This window comes from Suricata suricatta, chromosome 3 (assembly GCF_006229205.1).
Source record: "Suricata suricatta isolate VVHF042 chromosome 3, meerkat_22Aug2017_6uvM2_HiC, whole genome shotgun sequence".
Classification (NCBI taxonomy): domain Eukaryota; kingdom Metazoa; phylum Chordata; class Mammalia; order Carnivora; family Herpestidae; genus Suricata; species Suricata suricatta.
Genome location: NC_043702.1, coordinates 166,000,311 through 166,024,660, shown reverse-complemented (window position 1 = coordinate 166,024,660; position 24,350 = coordinate 166,000,311). Strand labels below are relative to the sequence as shown.

Genomic DNA, 24,350 nt, shown 5'->3' with positions numbered 1-24,350 from the left:
CAATGCATTAACTGATGTACTCAGGGGGGAATTATTTAAGTACTAGCTGCTGCCATTGGGTAAACTCATCGCTTATAGCCTCTGGTTACATTTTCAAGTAGTAACAACACATCAAATGGTACAGGGTTATGTTAATAAGCCTTAATTTAAAAGAATTTACCTCAGAACTCCAGATTAAGAAATAGTCTCATATATTAATAGCTGCTCTAACCCACTATAATATAAACTTGTTAAAATGCAGTACAGTATTCCTGGGGTACCTGGGTGACTCAGTTGGTTAAGTGCCCGACTTCGGCTCAAGTCGTGAGTTCAAGCCCCACATTGGGTTCTGTGCTGACCGCTCAGAGCCTGAAGCCTGCTTCGGATTCTTTGTTTCCCTCTCTCTCTGTCCCTCCACCACTTGCTCTCTCTGTCTCTGTCTCTGTCTCTGTCTCTCTCTCTCTCAAAAATAAATAAACAGTTTTAAAAACATTTTTTAATGCATTTCAGAATTCCTTTCAGTTTCGCCTTCAGAGATAAATTCAGGCAAAAGAATAAAGATACAGGGAGAAAATCACCAGATGAGAGTTAAAGAGACCTCTCTTAAGAAAACTGTATGTCAGGGGCAACTGGGTGGCTTAGTTGGTTCAGCGTCTGACTCTTGATTTCAGCTCAAGTCATGATCTTGCAGTTCGTGAGTTCGACCCCCGCGTCAGGCTCTGCACTAACAATGTGGAGCCTGTTGGGATCCTCTCTCTTTCCCTCTCCACCCTTTCCCTACTTGCTTGCAATTTCTCTCACTTTCTTTCTCTCAAAACAAATAAACCAACTTTTTTTTAAAGGTTTAAAAACTATTTCAGAAAGAAATAAAGAGAGGGGAGGGGAAGGTAGGAAGGGAGAGAGGAAGAAAGAAAGGAAGAGGGAGGGAAGGAAACAAAGGAAGGTAGAAAATTCTATCTCCTCATGTTTCAGCTGAGGACGGAGCTGCCTCGTAGAGCATATAGGGAGAGGGGAGTGGTGTCCTCGGGGTCACTTACAGATAAGTGGCATCTCTGAGCACCTGTTGATATTGTCCATATGTTTTCTTTGCTCCATCCTTTGAAAAAGTGCATTGCCTGATCTGACCCCTGATCCTGATCCTGACTCTGACATTGATGCCTATTACTTCATCTCCAAGCTCATTATACCCTCTACCCCTTCAGCACCCACTCACAAAGCTTCCCTTGACTTTCTTCAAAAATGTCCAACATATTTCTGCCTCAGACTCTCCACCTGGAATTCTCTTTCAGATACCTACAGGTGGGCTTGGGCCCCAATCCCTGCCGAAATGTCATCAGATAACCCTTCTCTGACGGTGTTAAAGTAAACAATACCTTGGATCCTGCATTCCACAGCCCCCACCCGGCTTTACTTTTCTCCATAGTGTGTATCATCATCCGGATTACTATTTATTTCTCCCTTGTTTATTCTCTACCTCATTAGAATGTTCTCAAGGAACTACGTTAGCTCTGTTCACTGCTTTATCTGCCCTGCTAAAGTAGTACCTGGCACAGAGCAGATGCCAGTAAATGTTTAGTGAATGAGTGAAGAGCAGAACATTAGTCTTCAGTATGAAGATTACGCAGAATATTTACATGTCTGTAGCTTGCTCTCTGCCCCCAGAACAGTGTGGTGAGTGATATTTACTTGATGAAATGCTCTATTGGAGCTTTCTTTTTCCCACTCACTTCAAACCCTATCATAGGGTAAAAGTGGGCATTTTCTGGCTTAAGTCAAAAGTAAACTGTGCAGGGGCACCTGGGTGCCTCAGTCGGTTAAGCGTCTGACTTCGGCTCAGGTCATGGTCTCATGGTTCATGAGTTTGAGCCCTGCATCGGGCTCTGTGCTGACAGCTCAGAGCCTGGAGCCTGCTTCGGATTCTGTGTCTCCTCTCTCTGCCCCTCTCCCGATTGTGCTCTGTCTCTCTCTCTCAAGAAAGAATAAATAAACATTTAAAAAAAAGTAAACTTCAAAAGTCGCCAACATGAATGTTTTGGAAAGTAATCATAGTAGCAGAAGGAGTTAAAAGTCAATTTGTGCAAAATCTGAGTATGGAGGGGTGTGTGTGTGTGTGTGTGTGTGTGTGTAATTTTAGGAATCAAACTGTTTTTTGCGAAAGAGAGAAAGTGCACGATAGGGGAGGGGCAGAGGGACAAGGAGATAGAGACTCTAAGCGCACAAGGGGCTCCGTCTTTGACCTAACCTGAGCCGAAATCAAGAGTCAGATGCTTAACCAACTGGGACCCCCAGCGGCCCCCAAACTTGTTGTTTAAGCAATCTACTTTGTACTTGAAAATGAGAAAGTATTGTGCAGGGTAGGGTTTTCTGTCACTGAGAGAGCCTTTGAATTGGATAGCAGCTTTGAGGAGGACATTACTTAAATGCTTTAGCTAGCCATTTTGGGGCGGGGGGACACCTAATGTTCTTGCACTATAGAAAAAAACTACATGATTATAAAAATCTGAATTTTCTACTAATAAATTCCCTGAAACAAGGAACGATGCCAGGAAAAAGGATTGCGGTGATTGGTGCTGGGGTCAGTGGATTAGGCGCCATTAAGGTCTGTCTGGAGGAGGGACTGGAGCCGACCTGTTTTGAAGAAACCAATGACATTGGAGGACTGTGGAGATACGAGGTAAGAATAGATTCTCTTACCGCATGTGTGAAGACATCTTTTCCATGTCTGGGAAATAGGAACGCAAAGATATCAGCAGTAACTTATCCTCAACTACCAGCATAATAGTTATTATTTTTATTAATGCCTATACCTGGGCATTGGATCCCAATCTTTCCTTCCCTCAAGGATGAAACTCCAACAGTCCTTCCTCCTTACAGTGTCTAACTTCCTGGAGGAGAAGCTCTCTGGGTGTCTCACGCCTATTGCATGTTTCCACCATCATTCCCTGACGGGCATGCTAGCACTTTGAGAAAACTGCTTTCACTGCTGTTACCAATCAAAGTTGTCAGCTAGGATGGACTTCCTATGCTAATTTTCTTGCTTTCTCAAGGCGATCTAAAAATGTCAAACACCAACTTGTTTTAAAAACACTCTCAGTGTGTATTTGAAACACTCTCAATGTGGCTAACTGACTGTGGTTCTATTCTTGATCCTCTGGTCTTTTACTTTTTGCAAGTCCCTTAGGATTCTTCCTTATCATCTGATCTTGGCTTTCAGCTACCACATATATGCTAATGCTCTATCTGTAGATTTTGATCTTCATCCTAATAATATATATGTATTAGTAAGGGCAGCTAACATTAACTGTCCCCACAGACAAACTCTGAAATCTCCAGAGCTTAGCAAAATAATGATTTCTCTCCCACATCATAGTCAGATGTGACTAATTGGTCCTTCTTCAACTTAAAGTTACGCCCAAGGTAGAAATACACCAGCTCTTAACTGCCTAGGTCTAGCCTACAAATGGCTGCCTGCTTTTGCTTATCTCTGGGATGTCTCACCAACACCTAGTTGGCTTTTTAGGTCTCTCTCTCTCTCGCTCTCTCTCTCTCTCTCTCTCTCTCTCTCTCTTTTTGTATGAACATTCCCTACATTACATTCCCAGTTTCAAGTATTGGGAAAGCTTTCATGTTCCTTCTTTCTTTTTTTTCAAGTTTATTTGTTTATTTTGAGAGAGACAGAGTGAGCAAGGGAGGGGCTGGGAGGGTGAGAGAGAGGGAGAGAGAGAGAGAGAGAGAGAGAGAGAGAGAGAGAGAGAGAGAGAGAGAGAGAGAGAATTCCCAAGCAGGCTCTATGCTATCAGCACAGAGTCTCATGCGGGGCTCAAACTCATGAACCGTGAGATCATGACCTGAGCTGAAACTGACAGTAGGACGCTTAGCTGACTGAGCCCCCAGGTGCCCCAGTTTCCATGCTCCTGCTTGGACCTTGACCATTACAGACATGTCTTCAGAAAAGCTTCTCCAGCCTCTAGCACCTGAGCACACAGCCTGTTAGTCCTATCACACTACACACACGTGTTGATTCCTGTGTAAGGTTTTTAAGCATTTTAAGTGCATTATTTGGTCTTCACAATAACTGTGAGATAGACAAGCACTTGTCTGCAGATGAAGAAATAGGTTCAGAGAAGTGATTTGATGTCAGATTCCCTATCCAAGCCAGGCAATGTTATCTCAAGGACCACATCAGAATGCCACCTTATGTCACCTAATTTCACTAGTGATTCCCATATTTTAAGCTTTCACTTATGAAAAAAGTTGCTCATATGTGCAGAACCTATCCTTCTCAGAAGGGATATTTTTACATATGAGTGTTCAATACAATGGCCTTTATTAAACAAGCTCTTCATTTTGAAAAAGAAAACACATACTTTGATCTGGTCTTAAAGTTGATATACTTTAGCAGGAATTAGATTCCATATGTCCTGGCTTCAAGTTTAAAATGTTCATAGTAAATGCATTACTGATTTTTTTATTTCACCAATAATATACAAAAGATGAAAAAATTAACCTCCTCCCCAATAATGTTTTCTATGTACACTAAAATGAATATATTTTAGAATTATTATAAATTCTTCTAGGAGAAAATATATTTTAAGTGGTGGTGTATTTTTTTTTCTTAACCTTAAATCATTGAAGTGTTTAGCCTTAGTTTTAAAAAAAGTTCAGAATGGCTGCTAATGTACATAACAGATACTATGGGTTGTATGGACTCCTGTTATAACCTGAAAAAATTAGCCTGGTAATGTGCTTCACAGGATTGAATTAGGTAATGTATATAAAAAAACTCTTTAAATGTGCCTGGGTGGCTCAGTTGGTTGGGTGTCCAACTTTGGCTCAGGTCATGATCTCACAGTTCATGAGTTCTAGTCCTGCGTCAGGTGCTGACAGCTTGGACCCTAGAGCCTGCTTCAAATTCTGTCTCCCTCTCTCTCTTCCTCTTTCCAGCTTATGCTCTCTCTCTCTCTCTCATAAATGGATGAACACGGAAAAAAATGTTTACCTCTTTATAGACCATAATATATTACAAAGTGCTAAAATACAATATACCTATCTGTATGCATAGAGATAAGTGGATAATAAATAGAGAGATTCTGAAAGATTGAGAGACTGAGACCAGAAGTTTATATATCAAAACATTTACGTGATCATCAAGTTGGCAAGGATGTGAAGAAAGGAGAACCTTTCTACATTGTTAGCGGGATGTAAACTCTAGGAAACAGTACGGAGGTTTCTAAAAAGTTAGAAGTAGAACTACCTTATGATCCAGCAATTACGCTGCTAAGTATTTACTGAAAGGATACAGAAGTATACATTTGAAGAGTACCTGGATCCCAATATTTATAGCAGCATTATCAGCAATTGCCAAACTACCCATCAACTAATGAATCAATAAAGCCATAACATATATACACGATGGAATATTACTTGGCCATCAAAAGGAATGAAATCTTGCCATTTGCAAAGTGTGGATGGAACCAGAGGGTATTCTGCTAAGCGAAATAAGTCAATCAGAAAAAGACAAATACCACATCATTTCACTCATATGTGGAATTTAAGAAACAAAACAAATGAACATATGGAAAGAGGGAAAATAGAGACAGGGAGACAAACCCTAAGAGACTCTTAATGATAGAGAACAGATTGAGGGTTGATGGAAGGAGGGGGTAGGGGGATGAGCTACATGGGTGATGGACATTAAGGAGGTCACTTGTGATGAGCACTGGGTGTTGTATATAAGCGATAAGTCACTAAATCCTACTCCTGAAACCAATATTACACTACATGTTAACTAACTAGAATTTAAATAAAAATGTGGAAAAAAAAGAAGAAAAAGAAAATAATCAAGAATGATATTTGTCTCTGATTTTCTACAGAACTGTAATAAACATTGACTGCTTTCATAATTAGAAAAAAATCATTGATTAAAAAAAGGAGTGCAAAAAAGAAGGCCAAATGTATTTACATTCTGTATTCTTTCCAGATCACTACAAAAAGTGTGGCTTCTTGGATACCTTCTGGCCAGGACTCCGACCCCACTGAGCTCAGTGGGCAGAGAGGGAACCCCAATTTCCTCTGCTTATTTTCACTCTCTGATATTCTACATACCTTTTTTTTTCATATTATTTCCATCTTTTCATATTCTTCTCTTTGTTCCTCAACAAAATTATTTGCTTTTTTTTTTTTACTTTTTTAAATGATTATTATTTTTTAAATGTTTTTTTATTTATTTTTGAGAGACAGAGAGAGACAGTGCGAGCAGGGGAGGGTCAGAGAGAGAGGGAGGCACAGAATCTGAAGCAGGCTCCAGGCTCTGAGCTAGCTGTTAGCACAGAGCTTAACACGGGGCTCGAACCCACAAATTGTGAGATCGTGACCTGAGTTGAAGTCAGACGCTCAACTGACTGAGCCAACCAGGTGCCCCTAAATGTTCATTATTTTTGAGACACAGAGAGAGAGAGAGAGCGCGCAAGTAGGGGAGGGACAGAGAAAGAGGGAGACAGGGAATCAGATGCCAGCTCCAGCCTCCGAGCTGTCAGCACAGAGCCTGATGCAGGGCTCAAACTCACAGACCGCGACATTGTGACCTGAGCTGAAGTTGGCCACTCAAGCGAGTGAGCTACCCAAGCGCCCTAGTTATTTGCTATTATAAACGAAGACAAGGTATCTTATCTCTTCGTGAAGGTTATAGAAAAGCAACTTTACTTTCTTTGAAGGAATTCATCCCAGGAGTGTCATAATTTGACAAATAGAGGGATAGATTTTTTTTCCTCTGTTACTTGTATATTCTAAAAGAAAAGAAGTATTTTCTTTCTCCTGGCAGGAAGAGACTAAGGGTGGCAGGGCAAGTGTCTACAGATCTGCCACCAGCAACACTTTGAAGGAGATGACAACCTACAGCGATTACCCTTTCCCTGATCACTTCCCCAACTACTTGCACAATTCCAGAATCATGGAGTACCTCAGGATGTACGCACAACACTTTGACCTAATGAAGCACATCCGGTTTCTGGTAAGTGGAGCAGGGAGCACTCAGCATGTGCAGAACCTTCTGGGTAGAGGCCAGAACCAGGCTAAGTGGGGGGCAGCAAGGCACACCCATGCAATCTTGGAGGTTAGCTCTACGTACCTCTCTGGTGGAGTCAACAGGACCTTCCATCCTCCCTTCCTTCAAGAAATAGAATGATGGGTTGGTTGAAAATGCCAGATGGTTGGTTCACTACCAACTACATTTAGGACCACAGCTGGGGACATGCTGGCTTACAGCTCTACTTAAAAAGGCCATGGTAGGAAAACCAGCTATAAAGAAACTCTTTCAGAAAACCCTAAGGGAAAGTAGCTAAAACCAACCTTATTCATTGAGGCCAAAAGTTCTGGGGCAGGAGGCAACCAGGAAGGGAGGCTGCAAATCCAAGTTTATCCCATTCCCAGTCGAAGGTGCACAGCGTGAGGAAGCGCTCTGACTTTTCCTCCACGGGACAGTGGGACGTCATGGTCGAGACCACTGGGAAGCAGGAATCCTATGTCTTTGATGGGATTATGGTGTGTAGTGGCCTTTACACCGACGCTGTCTTGCCACTCCAGAACTTTCCAGGTATGTCATATGGAGCGTTAAGACACTGGCGATGTGGGGTTTTATCATTGTTGCTATTGTTATTCCTGAAGAAAGTTTGTAACTCGGAAAGTCACCCTATTTTCAAAATAAATATTTTTTCTGATTATAAGTCAATGCAGGCTCTTACAGGATTCATTCAAATAATACATAATATTATAAAATAAAAAATTAAAATTACTAGATTTTATCACCACAAGTTCTGAGCTATTTTCAGGGAAAAGTGTTACATTTTTCCACAACTGGAAAGCAAAATGTGGGAATTGTTGTGTGTTGGTAATTAATAGTTTGGAGTAAATATGGGGCTCATGGCAGGCTCAGTTGGAAGGCTGTGTGACTCTTGATCTTGAGGTCATGAGTTCAAGTCCCAGGTTGGGTGTAGAGATTCCTTAAGTGAATAAAAAACTCTAAAAAATAGTTTGGAGGCTCAGTCCAAAGCCTCCAAAGACTGGATGGCTCAGTCATTGAGCACTGAGCGTCCGGCATCAGCTCAAGTCATGATCTTGGGGTTTGGGAGTTCGAGCCCTGCATCGGGCTCTCTGCTGACAACTCAGAGCCTGGAGCCTGCTTTGGATTCTGTGTCTCTCCTTCTCTCTGCCCCTCCCCTCCTCATGCTCTGTCTCTCTCTGTTTCTCAATAATAAATAAATGTTTTTAAAAATGTTTAAATATAGTTTGGAATATATAGTAGGATCAAAGCTACAGAAAATATATTAAGATATATATATTATATATATACAATTTATTGTCAGGCTAACCTACAGTGTATACAGTGTGCTCTTAGTTTGGGGGGTAGATTCCCGTGATTCATTGCTTACATACAACACCCAGTGCTTTACTCCTGAAAGTGTATGTAGGTACATAACATGATGAATATAAATAGCCATATACACATCTTAGTAGGTGCTGTAATGCTATTGTTTATTATCCGGAAGCTTAAGCACCTCACATATAAGGAATGGTGCAGGAAGGGCTTACCTGCAAGGGGCCTCCCTGTTTATCTCTGGGAGCAGGATGCATACTCAATCTTCTCAAACAGGGCTGAACCTGAGACTCCTTTGGGGTTCTCAGAAGATTCTAGATACCCCCACTTTCATTGCTATATGTGTCTGTTTCCCAGTGTATGAGAAGATAGAAAAGGTTTAAATGAGTCAAGAGAAATCTATTGGCTAGTTGGTTAGAAATTTAAATATTCCTGTATTCATCCATTCAACAGTCACTCAAGAAATACCTGTTAAGCACCAACTGTCCAGAGGTTCAGCAGAGAATGAAACAGGCAAAACCTCTGCCCCCAAAGAGCATGCATACAGCAGATAGACACAGACAAAAATGGGATAAATAAGGGGAGGTGATAACTGTGGGGAAAAGGAGGGGTTTGGGGGATGAGGGTTGCGATGCAAGGTTAGATGACGTGGCCAGGTAAGGTTTCCATGAGAAAAGGATATTTGATAAAATGCCCAGAGGAGTTGAAGAAGTGATGCAGATCCCTGGAGAAAGCACCCCTGCATGAAGAAGACCAAGTGTAAAGGCCTTGAGGGGGGAGTGTGCCTCCCAGGTCCAGGTGTTGAGAGGAATGGATGGAGTAGGCAGGAGATGGTGTCGGAGAGTGAATGGTGGGCCATTGTTTGCACTCTGGCTTTGACTTTGAGTGAGGTAAGAGCTGTTAGGAGGTTTTGAGCACAGGAGAGGCATGCTTTTATCTCTTTAGAGGCTGCACTCAGAATAGTTGGGGGAGGAGGTAGTAGAGGTAGAAGGGGAGAGAGTAGGGAAAAGGCTCTTGTGCTAATTCAGGTGAGAAATGATGGTAGTTTGGACCAAGTGTGTGGCAGTGGAGATATAAAGAAGTGCTTGGGTCTTGAATATAGCTTTAACATAGAGATGATAGAATTTGATGATGGGCCAGAGCTGAGATATAGTAGAGAGGTATCAAGGGTACCTCTCATGTAGTTGGTCTGAGCAATTGAGTTGCCACTTCCTGAGACAGAAGAGAATGCGGGAGATGCTGATTCCACCTGCGTGAGGGAGAAAGATGGAGGAGACCACAAAGCAACAAGGCTAAAGATGTTCATTGAAAATGGGAGAGCATGGGCTGAGATTGAAGATACGTAAAGAAGAGTATTAAACCTATTTCTCAAGTACTTACTATTTAGGAACATTTTAACAGATCTGACACCATTTCTATGAGCTAATTGAAACCATAGGCATTGCAAATGTCACTAGTAGTTAAAAAAACAAAAAAACAAAAAACAAATTGAGTGCCGGAGTCCAGCTCCAGCAGGTCCAGGGCTCCCTGAAGGATGGACAGTGTTGGCGAGAGAGAGTAAGAGAGCCTCGAGATTCTGCTCACCAGGCAGGCATCTCTGCTCTGTCTGATTCTCTGGCTTTATTTATGGTGAAACGTACAAGGAGCAGAAAGAGCAGTAAATGATTTCTCACAGATAATTTTTACAATTTTCCAGGGCATGGATTCTGCAGAAGTTACAATTCTAGTAGTAATATTGTTATAAAAAACTTAGCTGCAGGCTCTGATGCTATTATATGGGAAGGGCGGGTATTTTCTACAAAACCTCAGGTATAGCCCTAAGGAAGCAACCTTTAATCAAGAGGCAAACAACATTGTTTAGCAAAAGTCAGTTTTTTATAAGTAAAAGTCATTAGGCTGTTTATAACTCTAAAAGAAAGTTCCCAGAATAACAGAATTCTCAGGAGACATAATGCCTGCTCTCACAATCCCAAAGACGATTGATATATTTTATTGCAGTAGTGACTTTTGCAAAGGCGTCCATGCCAAGAAAGTCAGTTATCAGTTAGTTGCTCAGCTAGGAAGACAATTATATGTTACTTGCCATAGTCACATCTTTTCCCTGACCATGTGCAATCACACCTCAGGGACAGGGCAGGAGGACAGGCCGCTCCTGACACTAATCAGCAAAGCACTCTGAGGTTTGATGCCCCAGCAGAAATGAAAGTTACAAGAGGGTAGATTTTGGTAGCTGTCTGGGGGCAAGAGACTGTGCAAACTTACTGTACCCTCACCAGGAATTTTCACTCAACTGGTGAGTTCCGATAGCTCCCAACAACTGAGCTTCATGTCTATGTTTATTTGACCTCAAAACCCCCTCACAGTTTGGCCCACAGGGCAAAAGATTCATTTTAGAGTTAAAGAGATGTATTTTCTCCTGGGGAAAGGAGACAAAAAAGGATGGATGAAAACACAGTAACTTTAGTTGTTCAGAAACTCACTTAACACCTTTATTGTTATATAAAAATGAAAAGAAAGGTGATCTTCAGGAATGAGATGAATTACAGTGGGTCCAAGGGGAGGGGAAATGACTGCTGAGAAATTTTATGGACTACAAAACTTGGAAAGACAGAGTTTAGGAACAATTAGATCCATGCTGGGATTTCACTAGGTGAGGACCGAAGAATTGCTTCCAAAGGAAAGCTGAGATCTTGGATCAGATTCTGTAGGGAGAAAGGAACAGGGCAAGAGCTGACCCACAGACAGGTATGACTAGGGCTGTCCAGCATCACATGAAGAGCAAATGAACCGCATACATGCAGCCCCCAGTGTTTTTTAAAAGATGAAATGCTGTGAAATCATGCAGCTTTTAGGGCTTTGCCATATGAGGTTTCTGTTTAAGTCAGGAGAAATGCTGAGGCAAAAATATGAAGTTCCTACATTATTTTAGCTTCAGGTCCTATAGGTGATGTTGGAGTGTTTGTCCTCAGTAGGACAGCAGAATGAGTAGTGCTGACGGGAAAGGTGTCCAGGGCCCAGCATGAGATGGAAACATCTAGACAGGGGTGAAACTTGGGTTAGGAAAGCAAGACAGGAAAGTGGGTCTAAAACAGTAATTGTAAATAACAAGGATGAAGGAAAAGGAAGGTGCATTACTTAAATAGGAGTCAAGCTCGCCCTTGAAGGCTTGGCAAGGAATAAGTAAGTAAAAAGGAGGCAGAAATTAGATGTCTGAGTTATTCAGAAACCTAGTAATTTGTTTAAGCATGGAACATATGATCTAGAACAAAAATGTTTGACAATCTATTCTGTCTGATGACATTGGGCAAACACAGACCAGCATCAGTAAAACAGCAAGTAAGAGGTTTAAATAGGATAGTCTTTGAATTCAGCAAAAGCTTTAAAAAAATAATATAGGGGCGCCTGGTTGGCTCAGTGGTTGAGCATCTGACTCTTGATTTTGGCTCGGGTTGTGATCTCAAGATTCACAGGAACAAGTCCCTCATTGGGCTCTGTGCTGTAAGCATGGAGCCTACTTAGGATCCTCTGCCCCTCTCCTTCCCTCTTTTCTTCAAACAAACAAACAAACAAACAAACAAACATAAGTAAATAAATAAGTAAAATAATGACCAATGTATGAGTAATTCTATTCTTGCCCACAGGAATCCAAGGATTCAAAGGTCAATATATGCATAGCTGTGACTACAGGAGTCCAGAAAAATTTGAGGGGAAGAAAATCGTTGTGGTCGGCATTGGAAATTCTGGAGCTGATTTGGCAATTGAGCTCAGTCATGTAGCTTCACAGGTTTGGTTCCTAAAATTCTCTTTTTTGAGATGCACCTTGCCCACTGCCCTCTGAGATGTTGGCATTGCATGAAGTGTGGGTTGTGCATACCCACACACTGCTTCAATCCTGATCGTTAATTACCTCTTCACACTTGTTTTCATGGTAGACATCTTGATAATACATTTTAAAAATGAGAATGAAATAAAATAGGCATTTCAAACTTTAGTGTTGAGAGTGTCAGCTTCATTGGTGTAGCCAAGAGTTAAAACAATGAACCAGATCAGAAAACCACTTTAAATCCCTTTATTTTTCACTTATATGACACTTGATACATCTCCCAACTCTGATTCCTTCCATAGTTAGATTTCTAGGGATACATTTTAACCAAGGACATATTCCAAATTCTATAATCTCAAAATTAGCAGATTAATGGGATCTTACATGTCAATCCGTTGATCTCTAGCCTTCTTGCATCATTGTGTTTGTCCAAATTTGCAATGTAAGAGATGGCAGGCATCAAACACTGCTTTGGAGAAAGCTCAAGACGATAGTGAGTGACACCCAGGGGAAGGCTGAGGGAGATTTCTGGAACTATAAGCCAGAAATGTGTCTGTTTGTATGAGTGTGTGTGATTATATCTGTCTATTTGTCTTTGAGAACAGAGGCACTCTTCAGGCTAACAAGGCAAGAGAGTTCTTATTTCTTTCTCATGAGCCAAATAAGAGATATCTGAAAAACTGAGAAAGGAAAGTCTTACACTGTGAGGCATCTATTTTTTCATTTATCTGCATTCCTCCCCAGGTGTATCTCAGCACAAGACAGGGTGCGTGGATTTGGAACCGGGTCTGGGATAATGGGATGCCCATGGACACTGCTCTCTTCACTCGTTTTAAGAACACCCTCAACAAATTTTACCCCAACATTCTTAATCAACAGTTGGACAGAGAATAAATTAAATGCTCGATTTAACCATGACGTTTATGGCTTGCTACCTAAACACAGGTATGTTCTGGGGTTTTTTTTTTTTAATTTTGCTTCTGTCTTTTACCCCTGGGGTAGTTAAGTATTTTTTTCTTACTTTTTTTACATTAGTAAAATGCAATCCCATTTCCTATTTGTTATGAGGTATGAATTGCAAGCACAAAAAGTTGATAATGTGTACAGTGTAGATAAATTTAATAAATATTTCTGAGTTCCTACTATGGTCAGGTAGGTTTCTAAATACTGGGAGTAGAATAAGGCCAAGGATAGGTGGAGTCCTAGCTCTTGTTGGACCTCCTTTCCAGTAGAGGAGAAACCAATTAGAGGATAATGCAATGACATGGAGTAGTACATGCTATAATTAACAGTCGGCAGACATGGGGAGAAGAACTTTCTTGGATGAGGTGATTCTGGAATAAGTATATGATGAAAGGGCATTTGGATGGGGACCTGAAAGGAAGTGAGGAGGCAAGTCCTGAAAGAATGTCTAAGATAAGAATATCATTCCAGGCAGAAGAAACACAAGTTAAAAGTTGAAATGAGCGATGAACCCAATATTTAGACTGCCAGGGGAGGGGAAGTGGTAAGAAATAAGTTCACAGATGTAGGCAGGTACCAGATCACGGAGTGATTTTTAGGGCTAGGGCATGGTCATGGCTTTCAATTTAATTTTCTGTGAAATAGAAACCAATTAAGATATAATTCTATATTTTAAAAGGATCTCTCGAGGGCCGCCTGGGTGGCTCAGTCAGTTGAGGGTCTGACTTCAGCTCAAGTCATGATTTCACTGTCTGTGGGTTCAAGCCCCGCGTTGGGCTCTGTGCTGACAGCTCAGAGATTGGAGCCTGCTTCAGATTCTCTGTCTCCCTTTCTCTCTCTGCATCTTTCCCGCTCGCTCTCTGTCTCTGTCTCTCAAAATAAAGACATAAAAAAATTTTTTAATAAAAAAATAAAATAAAAGGATCACTTGGGTTGCTAAGTGGAGGAGAAATTATAGGGGGAGTTAGGGGTGGAAGCAGGGAGACTACTAAGTATTAAATAGCATCAGTAAAGCTTATAAAAATGGTATGTAGATTCTCAAAATAAATGGAAATCCGAATATGATCTAATTTTCCTATTCTAGTATGAACACTTTCACCAATTGCTTTTAAAAATCTCTCCAAAAACTTTGCTTTCAAGAAATTATACATCAATATTATCACTGGTATAAACTTATATACCACATTCCAAAATCTTCTCTTTGCATATAGTAAGTATTAAATAAATGTTAATGATATTCTAATAAATACAGAATGTTTATTCAGCAAATCATTCAGAAAAAGTATTGAGTTAAAGAAATCTTTCATAAAAAATCTTTTATAAAACAAAAATGTAAGGTTTTTTTCTTTAGCTCAACTAAAAAATATTAGAAATATGTTTAAGCTCAACTCCTGTCCAAAAAGACATATTAATTTTCCTACATTTCAATTTTTATTCTTCAGATTTCTCCGCCATCAAGTTACTTTTGGTGATGATCTACCCAATCACATAATATCTGGAAGAGTTCTGATAAAATCAAATATTAGAGAGTTCACAGAGACGTCAGCCATCTTTGAAGATGGCACAGAAGAGGACCTTGATGTTGTTATTTTTGCCACAGGATATACTTTCTCTCTTCCCTTTTTGGAAAACAATGCAACAATTTTGGACAGCCAGCACTCCATGTTTAAATATGTATTTCCTCCTCAACTAGAGAAACCAACACTAGCTTTCATTGGTATCCTCAAGCCAGTGGGGGCCATCATTCCCACATCGGAACTCCAGAGCTGATGGGCCGTGCGTGTATTCAAGGGTATGTGCTGACCTTACACATTATTTAGAAAAGGTGGCCAGCCAAAGAGGTGATTTCAGAGGTATTGCAAAGGTCTTCTGCTGCAAAACATATGTGAAGTTAACCTTTACATATCTGAAATTGTGCCACTTGATATTTGTTACATTAGTGTTTGACAGCTATTTAACCTTTAGGAGTCTTGTAGGAAAATGAAGATTAAAAAACTACTTTAAGCTATCATCAAGTGAAAACTTACTAGCAAATAATTCTTCAGAGCATGTTAGGGCAGTATGTAGTAGAGGAACTGCAGAAAATAGAAGATCTCAACCTAAAGTACAGATGGGAAATAAAAGCTATCTGACTTCTCGATTGTTGCTAGAATCATTCTGGAATGAGTCTAATTTATATTTTTTTAATAGTTTAGTGTCAAGTTGGTTTCCAGATAACACCCAGTGCTCTTCCCCACAAGTGCCCTCCTCCATGTCTATCACCCCTTTTCCCTTTTCCCCCTCCCCCTTCAGCCCTCAGTTTGTTTTCAGTATTCAAGAGTCTCTTATGATTTGCCTCCCTCCCTCTCCCTAACTCTTTCTCCCTCCCTCCCTTCCCATGGTCCTCTGTTAAGTTTCTCCTGTTAGACCTAGGAGTGTGAACATATGATATCTGTGCTTCTCGGCCAACTTATTTCACTTAGCATGACACCCTCGAGGTCCATCCACGTTGTAACAAATGGCCAGATTTCATTCTTTCTCATTGCCATGTAGTACTCCACTGTATATATAAACCACATCTTCTTGATCCATTCATCACGTGATGGACATTTAGGCTCCTTCCATGATTTGGCTATTGTTGACAGTGCTGCTGTGAACACTGGGGTACATGTGCTCCTATGCATCAGCACTTCTGTATTCCTTGGGTAGATCCCCAGCAGTGCTATTGCTAGGTCATAGGGAGTTCTACTGTTAATTTTTTGAGGAACCTCCACACTGTTTTCCAGAGCGGCTGCACCAGTTTACATTCCCACCAACAGTGTAGAAGGGTGCCCATTTCTCCACATCCTCGCCAGCATCTATAGTCTTCTGATTTGTTCATTTTAACCAGGAATGAGTCTAATTTAAAGGGAGCATTTTTTCACCTCTCAAGTTCAAAGTAAAAAGAGGACAGGTAGAGTCGCAGAATTATGAATGGCAAATTATGTGAGTTTTGTGAACTATGGCAGAATCACCAAGTAACTGGGGCAGCACTGCAGCACAGTTCAAAGAGCAAGGACTCTGTGTAGGGACAAATCTGGGATTAGAACCCAGCTTCTCCAGCAGTGTCTGGGTGGCTCAGTTGGCTAAACATGTGACTTCAGCTCAGGTCATGATCTCACTCTTTGTGGGTTTGAGCCCCGTGTTGAGCTCCAGGCTCAGAGCCTGCTTGGGATTCTCTCTTTCCCTCTTTCTCTGCCCTTTCCTCACCGTGCTTTCTCTCTCTCAAAATGAAAGAATAAACTTTAAAAAATTTCCTAAAGAAAGAAAACCCAGCTCCCCCATCTACTGTCTCCATAATCCTGACATACTTCTTGATCTCCCAAATTTCCTTATTGATAAATGGAAATATTTACATGTGCTTGACAGGATGGTAAAAATTAACAACTGAGCATCCTGACTTTTAGAGGCATTCAGTAAACACTGACTGAATAAATGAAGATTAGCCATTGCTATTGTAATTCTTAATTATTATTCACTATATCATTAATTCTATGGTTTAGAATTAATTGATGAAGACAGATTCACAAACTACCTTTTGTCAATGACATTGCAATAATTCTGCTCATTTGTTTGTTCCTCCTTTAAAAAGTCCCCCATATTTTCCTGGAATATTCTGTGTTTCTCAAAATATAGAATGTCACTCATCAAAGAAATGAAGGAGAACTAAAGGAAGGTGACTTCCATGAGCTAAGATGGAAAATTAAGGAGCACCTGGGTGGCTCAGTTGGTTGAACAACTTCGGCTCAGGTCATAATCTCAGTTTGTGAGTTCAAGCCCCACATCAGGCTCTGTGCTGACTGCTCGGAGCCTGGAGCCTGCTTCCAATTCTGTGTCTCCCTCTCTCTCTGTTCCTCCTCTGCTCATGCTCTGTCTCTCTCTCTCTCAAAAATAAATAAAGATTAAACATTTTTTAAAAGATGGAAATTTAAGAATAAGTCTCTGTCCAATGAAAACAATCAAGAGACATTGAGTTACTATTTATTAGTAAGTACAATATGTATTTGTAAGTAAATTCATAACATAAATGAACAGGTGTAACTCACTATTTAAAGGACAGCCTGAGTGGCTTAGTATGTTAAGGATCCAACTCTTGATTTGGGCTCAGGTCATGATCTCACAGTTCATGGAATCAAGCCCCCTGTCAGAGCAGAGCCTGCTTGGGATTTTCTCTCCCTCTCTCTTTACCCCTCCCCCACTCATGCCCATGCACCCATGTGCCCTCTCTCTCCTAGAAATTAAGTAAATAAATATGTTAAAATAAATAAATAAAGGACAGCCAGAGTGAATCCCACACACACTACTTTGTATCTTGTCATTTGGGTACAACTCCCCTCAGTCCATCCTTTTTTGTGGGCTTTGAGGTCTGCTAGTCAAAATGTGAACTCATTAGAGGACATGTCTTTGCATCTGCAAGGCATTTGCATAGGATAAAACAATGAGTGGAGGGCATTCAAGAGGACCTCCTGGGCCCATCTCCCCCACTCTTGTGTGACCTCACTCAGATGTTCTCTACCAAACTTACTCTCAAGGTATTGATTTCTGCCAGAATCTCATCTTTCTTTCCTAGGATTGAACAAATTACCTTCGGTGAATGGCATGATGGCAGACATAAGACAGAAGAGAAAAAAGTTTGAAAAAGAGTAAGAAACTTGTTTCTTAGTAAAAGTCAATTGGAAGTGTTTAGGCAGAACTGTTGGCCTATCAAGGATTCTTTATATTTTTCTCATCATAGAATCTGAGTCTATTTGCCTAGATGAGATCTCAAGTTATCAACGTCTTCATTTCTTCCTAATGGAGCATAATATAAATGTATGGCATATTGAAGGGAAGAATGAATACAGAATAGTCTAACATGGAAGCCTTGGAATTTTGTTTAAAATTCATGTAACACTAGATAAGTACAATTATAAATTTGTGTCATATGATAGCCTTAGAGCTGCGAAGTGTAGAAAAATGTAAGATGAGATGCCGGGTTGTTTTACTCCTTTAAGGAGTTGGAAAGATAAATCAATGTGAGAAATGAGTTGGCAAATCATCACAGAATCTAATTAAAATACTGACGTGAAGTCAGAGGCTTGTGGGTTGTATGAAATCTTCTTAATAGAAGATCATTCTCAACCACTGGGGTGGGAAATGTAAGGTATTTCTATGCAACAAATACCTATTGAGAAGCTACAGTGTGAATGTCACAGCCTGTCTCTAAGATCAAAAAGTTTATCCTAAGAAGAGTCAGTTATCCAGTAACTGGTTTAAGAAGGTCAGACAGGAATCACATTTTAGTAATGCTTAAAATCAAATGAATGTCATGCATACCTAAATAAGTAACCTGTACAATTTCATATTCCCCACCAACTTACCCAAATAAGCTTATACCCTGAATGAGAATCCAATGCATGGCCAAAATACAGGATTTAAGAAAAGAATCTCATTGGGACACCTGAGTGGCTCAGTCGGTTAAGCATTCGACTTCTACTCAGGTCATGATCTTGTGGTTCGTGGGTTCAAGCCTTGCATCAAGCTCTGTGCTGACAGCTCAGAGCCTGGAGCCTGCTTCAGATTCTGTCTCCCTCCCTCCCTCTCTCTCTCTCTGTCTCTCTCTCTCTGCCCTTCCTCTGATTGTGCTCTACCTCTCTCTCTCAAGAATAAATAAACTTTTGGGGTGCCTGGGTGGCTCAGTCAGTTCAGCATTCAACTTCAGCTCAGGTCATGATCTCACAGTTGGTGGGTTCAAGCCCCGAGTCAGGCTCTGTGCTGGCAGCTCAGAGCCTGGAGCCTGCTTCAGATTCTGTGTGTCCCTCTCTCTCTGCCCCTCCCCTGTTCACCATCTGTCTCTCTCTGTCTCTCTAAAATAAATAAATGTTTAAAAAAAAAGAATAAACTTTTTTTTTAAAGAAAAGAATATCATTAATGACAACAATCTTCTGAAACCCATCTATTACCATCCAAGACACTTGGAAGGATTTGAGAGTAAAAAGTACAGTGTATGAATATTTTGTTAGAAACTGCTGAGAGGAGTACCTGAGAGGAGTCAGTCAGTTAAGTGTCAGACTCTTGATTTTGGCTCAGGTCATGATCTTGTGGTTCATGGGATCAAGCTCCACGTCAGCCTCTGTGCTGGCAGCGCTGAGCCCACCCAGGATTCTCTCTCTGCACCCCCCCACCCCCACTTGTGCACTCACTCTCCTCTCTCTCTCTCTCTCAAAAATAAATAAACATGAAAATTTTTTTACAAAAGGAACCACCAAGAAATTATCCATAGCCATTAATTCTTGCCCCCCTAGGTTAGCCCCTCATACAAAGTCCACTGATGTTTAGAGGAATTTAGGCTTGGAGGGAAGGAGTTGTCATCTGACCTGAGGTTTCTGATTGTGTTTTTCTTCTGCTTCTGCTTTCAGACTGCTGAATAACCCTTGGGACACATGCAGAGTGCAGTACGTGGATTACATGGATGAAATTGCCACTGAAATAGGCGTGAAACCCAACCTGCCCTCACTCTTCCTGTGGGACCCGAAGCTGGCCATGGAAATTTTCTTTGGACCATGCACACCTTACCAGTACCGTCTCCAGGGGCCAGGGAAGTGGGCTGGGGCCCGGAGAGCCATCCTGACCCAGAGAGCGCGGATCATCAAGCCCCTGAGGACTCGAACCTTCGCCCACGACCAGCTTCCATATTCTGTACCATTTTGGCTCAAAAGTGCCTGTGCGGCTCTTCTCTTTGTTCTCACCCTAGTCATTATGAAAGGATAATCCTATGATCGCTAGTATAATAGAGGCTAACAGTGACACACGCTAATTAAGGAAATTGAGGATGTTCAAGTGTTTATCCCTCAATTCAGACTAGATCAGTACAATAAATATTCCAAAATCTCTCATGGGTGCATATTTTGGCAAAATTGGAGATATCTTCAACAGAGAGTTCAAATGAAGTGGGTTGTATGAAACTTTGCTTTGGAAGGGAAAAGTTAATTTCCATAATATGACAGATGTTCTCAGTTGTGCCAAGTTCTCCTAGGCCCTCCTTTTATAGTAAATACATAGGTTGTCAGCTATTTGCAATTGGCAAATTCTTGGTTTTGCATGTAAAGCACAGTCTGGGAAAAAGTATCTCTTCAAATGATCTTGTATAGCTTACAATGAACAAATGTCTTCATCTGAAACCTTCTCCTTGGGGCACCTGGGTGTTCAGTCAGTTAAGTGAATAACTCTTTTTTTTTTTTTTTTTTAAGCAACTAACTCTTGATTTCAGCTCAGGTCATGATCCCAGGCTTGTGGGATGGAGCCCCATGTTGGGTCCCATGCTGGGTGTGGAGCCTTCTTAAGACTCTTTCTCACCCTCTCTTTGCCCTCCCCTGCCCACACACTCTGTCTCTAAAAATAAATAAATAAACATTTAAAAAGAAAGAAAGAAAGAAACCTTTTCCTCCACAGTCACATTCTATAGAATCATGGATATTGAGGTACAGATTATTTATACACAGGTATTTCGGGTACAATTGAGGGTATTTTAGAGATTGAGAACACCACAGAGGAATAATAGAAGTCAGGAAATGTACATAATTTTTGTTCTATTAAAACTATTGAAACATGGAACAAATTCTACAGTAAACATACAAAATTCTATAATAACATTCAGGAGAAGGTGAAGAACGGGGAGAAAAAGTAGTAAATATACATATACATGGTGAAATGATTACCATAATCAAGATAATTAACATATTCATCATCTCCCATAGATGTTTATTTTTGACATGAGAACATGTAAGGTCTACCCTCTTAGCAAATTTCAATAAATGATATTCAAAGCAATATACAATATAATATTTAATAATTCAGCATTATTAACTATAGTCACCACACTGTACATAAGGTTTCCAGCAGTTATTCATCTTGCAGCTGAATGTTTGTTCCTATGTTTGGTTATAGGAACTCCCCAATCATCAGCCTTTGGTGACCACCCTTCCACTCTCTAAGAGTTTGACTTTTCATAATTCCATAAATTAGATCATGCAGTATTTGTCATTCTGTGTCTGGTTTATTTCATTTAGCATAATGTCCTCCTGTTTCACCCATTATGTTACACATGGCGGGATCTCCTTCTTTTATAGGGCTAGATAATACTCCAATATATGCATCTACACACAGCACATGTTCTTTATCCCTCTATCCATCAATGGACACTTAGGTTGCTTCCATATCTTGGTTTTGTGACAAACCCGCAATGAATTGGGGAGTGTAGATGTGTCTTCAAGATCCTGTTTTCATTTCCTTTGGATAAAACCCAACGGCGGGCTTTGCTGGATCACATATATGGGAGCCCCATTCTTAACAGTTTGAAGAACCTCCATGTTGTTTGCTATGGTGATTGTACCGATTTACATTCCCACTAAAAGTCTAAAAGGGTTCCCTTTTCAAGTCTCTTGATTCCTCTCTTTCATATCCCAGATCTAGTTGAACAGCACATCTTGTCACCTTCACAGTAAATCCAGAATCCCACCGTTTCTCGTGCCCTCTAATGTTACCACCTTACTCCCTGCCACCATCTTGTATGTATCACCAGCAGAGTCTCCTCACCACAGTCCTTGCTCCGTGCCTAATCTCTGTGGCTCATCCTCACTGGAGCAGCCAAATGGTTCTTTTAAAACATAAACCAGGGACTCCTGGGTGGCTCAGTCTGTTGAATATCCGACTGCTGATTTCAGTTCAGGTCATGGTCCCAGGATTTGGAGATGGAGCTCTGCGTGGGGTTTCCTCACTGAGCATGGAGTCTGCTTAAGATTCTCTATCTCTCTCTCTCTCTCTCTCTCTCTCTCTCTCTCTCTCTCTCTGCCTCTCCCCCACTCACACTCACTCTCTTTCTAAAATAAAATTTTTAAAAGTAATAAGTTAAAAAATAAAACATACACAAGATTATGACATATTATGTCCAAGAGTGCCAGTGGCCTCCCTGTCACTGAGAGTGCGAGCTCAATCCTAACAACCCTAACCAGTCCCCTTACGAGCTACTTCCCCACCACTTCTCTGGCCTCCTCTATCACTGCTCTCTTCCGTGCTCATTCCTTGAACAGGCCAAGCCTACTGTCATGTCAGGGTCATTGCACATGCTGTCCCTTTTCCTGGAGCCCTTCTCCCCCTGCATATCCACAAAGCTCACTACTTTACCTCCTTCAGGTCTTTGTTCCAAAGATCTCACTTTTAAAGTGAGATCTTTCTCTTTTTTTTATGTACATTAAATGCTATCAGGCAAGACTCTGAGCTTTATATTACTTTGGCTATCTTCTCTGCAGATTTTCAAGGTTTGTTTTGTTTTGTTTTGTTTTGTTTTGTTTTGTTTTAAGTGAGATCTTCCTTGACTACACAAGACAGCCATTCCCATCCTCCTTATCTGCTTTATTTTTCTTCCTGTCATAATACACATTAACTGGTACTCTGTTACCTATTCGTTTTTCTATCTCCCCTTTCACGGTAGCAAGGACTTTCCCTTTTCTGTCAGAACAGACACAAACTAAGACCTTCAAAAACATTTGTTGGCACAAACTAAGAGCTTAAAAAATATTTGTGGAATAAATGAAAAAGTAGATATTGTCCCCATTCTCAAAGAGCCCAAAATTCAATAGGAAAAAGCAGCCACTTGAACAGAAGAATATGAATAATGATTGAACATCGACACATCTGTCTATAGCAAATAAATGAGCAAGTACTGTGGGAATACAGAGGGAGAGCAAAGAACTCAGGGAAGGGGAAGTGAGGAAGGAATGACAGAGATAAGGAAAGTAGACTGGATCTCTAAAGTTAAGTAAGAGTTTATTTCTGGGAAAAGAGAAAGACATCAGCTATGCAGTGAATGAGGGAGCACAGCAGCCTAGAATGCTAGAATATTCACGCAAGAACGCAGAACACAGTACTACAAGAGTGGGTGACAGAGATGAGCCTGAAGAGGTGGTTTGGGGACAGAGACAGAAGGACTTCTGCTCTCCACACCCATCCCTACTCGCTTGGTTCATCTGAACCAGACCCGGAATTTCCCCCAATCCTACCCTCCATCTCCTTTCATCCAGCTCTCACCACCCGTCCTACGATCCACCGAAGTGCCCTCACTCTTTATACCATCTCCTGAAGACCACCAGTGTTCAGTTTCTAAAAGTCAGACCTAGTCACAACATCCCCCTGCTTAAACTAAAATTTTCACTAATTTTTAAAATTCTTTTTAATGTTTACTTACTTTTGAGAGAGAGAGACAGAGTGTGAGCAGGGTAGGGGCAGAGAGAGAAGGAGACACCGAATCTGAAGCAGGTTTTAGGCTCTGAGCTGTCAGCACAGAGCCCGACTCAGGGCTCAGACTCATGAACCACAAGACCTAAAGCCACAGTTGGAGGCTTAATCAACTGAGCCCCCCAGGCGCCCCAACTGTCATTCTTCTTTGGCTCTGTCACCAGACTCACGTCCTTAACTTACATATAAAGTTTATTTTTTATAGGCATTAAGTGAAGTAACATTTTTCATTCTTTTGTGTTTCGTTTGTTTGTTTTGTTCTGTTTTTCTACTTCCCTAAGTTTTCCATTTGTATTTCTTCACGTTAGTTATCTGGAAATGCAATACAGGAATCTGGACTCACATCTGATGCCTGTTTCAGTTGTCCTCACCTCAGGCACCTGACGGTGCATCTGAGGAGATACAGCATACAAACATAATAGTAATTTCAAGTAATAGAAAAAGGGTGTTTTTCTTAAATGTGCTTCCATTTTTTAATAGTTCTGGCATGGCCACTGGACAAATGAGCCCCTTCAACAATGGTTCTCAGATTTCATCAGATTCCTCTAGACAGCATGGGAAAACACAGATCGCTACACTCTGTCCCCAGAGATTATAATCTTGTAGGTCTGGAGTGGGGCCCTAGGACTGGCATTTCTCACAAATCCCAAGGCAACATTGCCGTTGCTACCTGGGGACCACAGTCTGAGAACCATTGCCCTGTAAGAGTTGTAACTGTAAGGACGCAGGTCTGAACCAAACTGACTCCATGACAGGCTTCAAGTTTCCCCTCTGACCTTGGAGGCCTAGGTATCGGTTTCTCAGAATCATTAGACAATAAAAGGGCACACATTGCCCAAGGCAGGAGGGACCACCCTAGTAACACCCAATCAGGAAAGACCAGCTAACACCCTTAACATTCCTAAGGGCAGGCCAAGAGATAGA

At 41.0% G+C, this 24,350-nt stretch overlaps 1 protein-coding gene across 1 annotated transcript; it reads left to right on the top strand.

Annotated features, from left to right (window-relative positions):
• The first annotated feature begins 2,518 nt into the window (after positions 1 to 2,518).
• Positions 2,519 to 19,904, top strand: LOC115287160 (dimethylaniline monooxygenase [N-oxide-forming] 5-like). Its single transcript, XM_029933412.1, is given in 9 exon segments — positions 2,519 to 2,653; positions 6,800 to 6,988; positions 7,408 to 7,570; positions 11,992 to 12,134; positions 12,918 to 13,031; positions 13,033 to 13,118; positions 14,579 to 14,928; positions 17,725 to 17,797; positions 19,553 to 19,904. Coding segments are annotated over 9 exon segments (1,605 nt in total).
• The last annotated feature ends 4,446 nt before the right edge of the window (positions 19,905 to 24,350 follow it).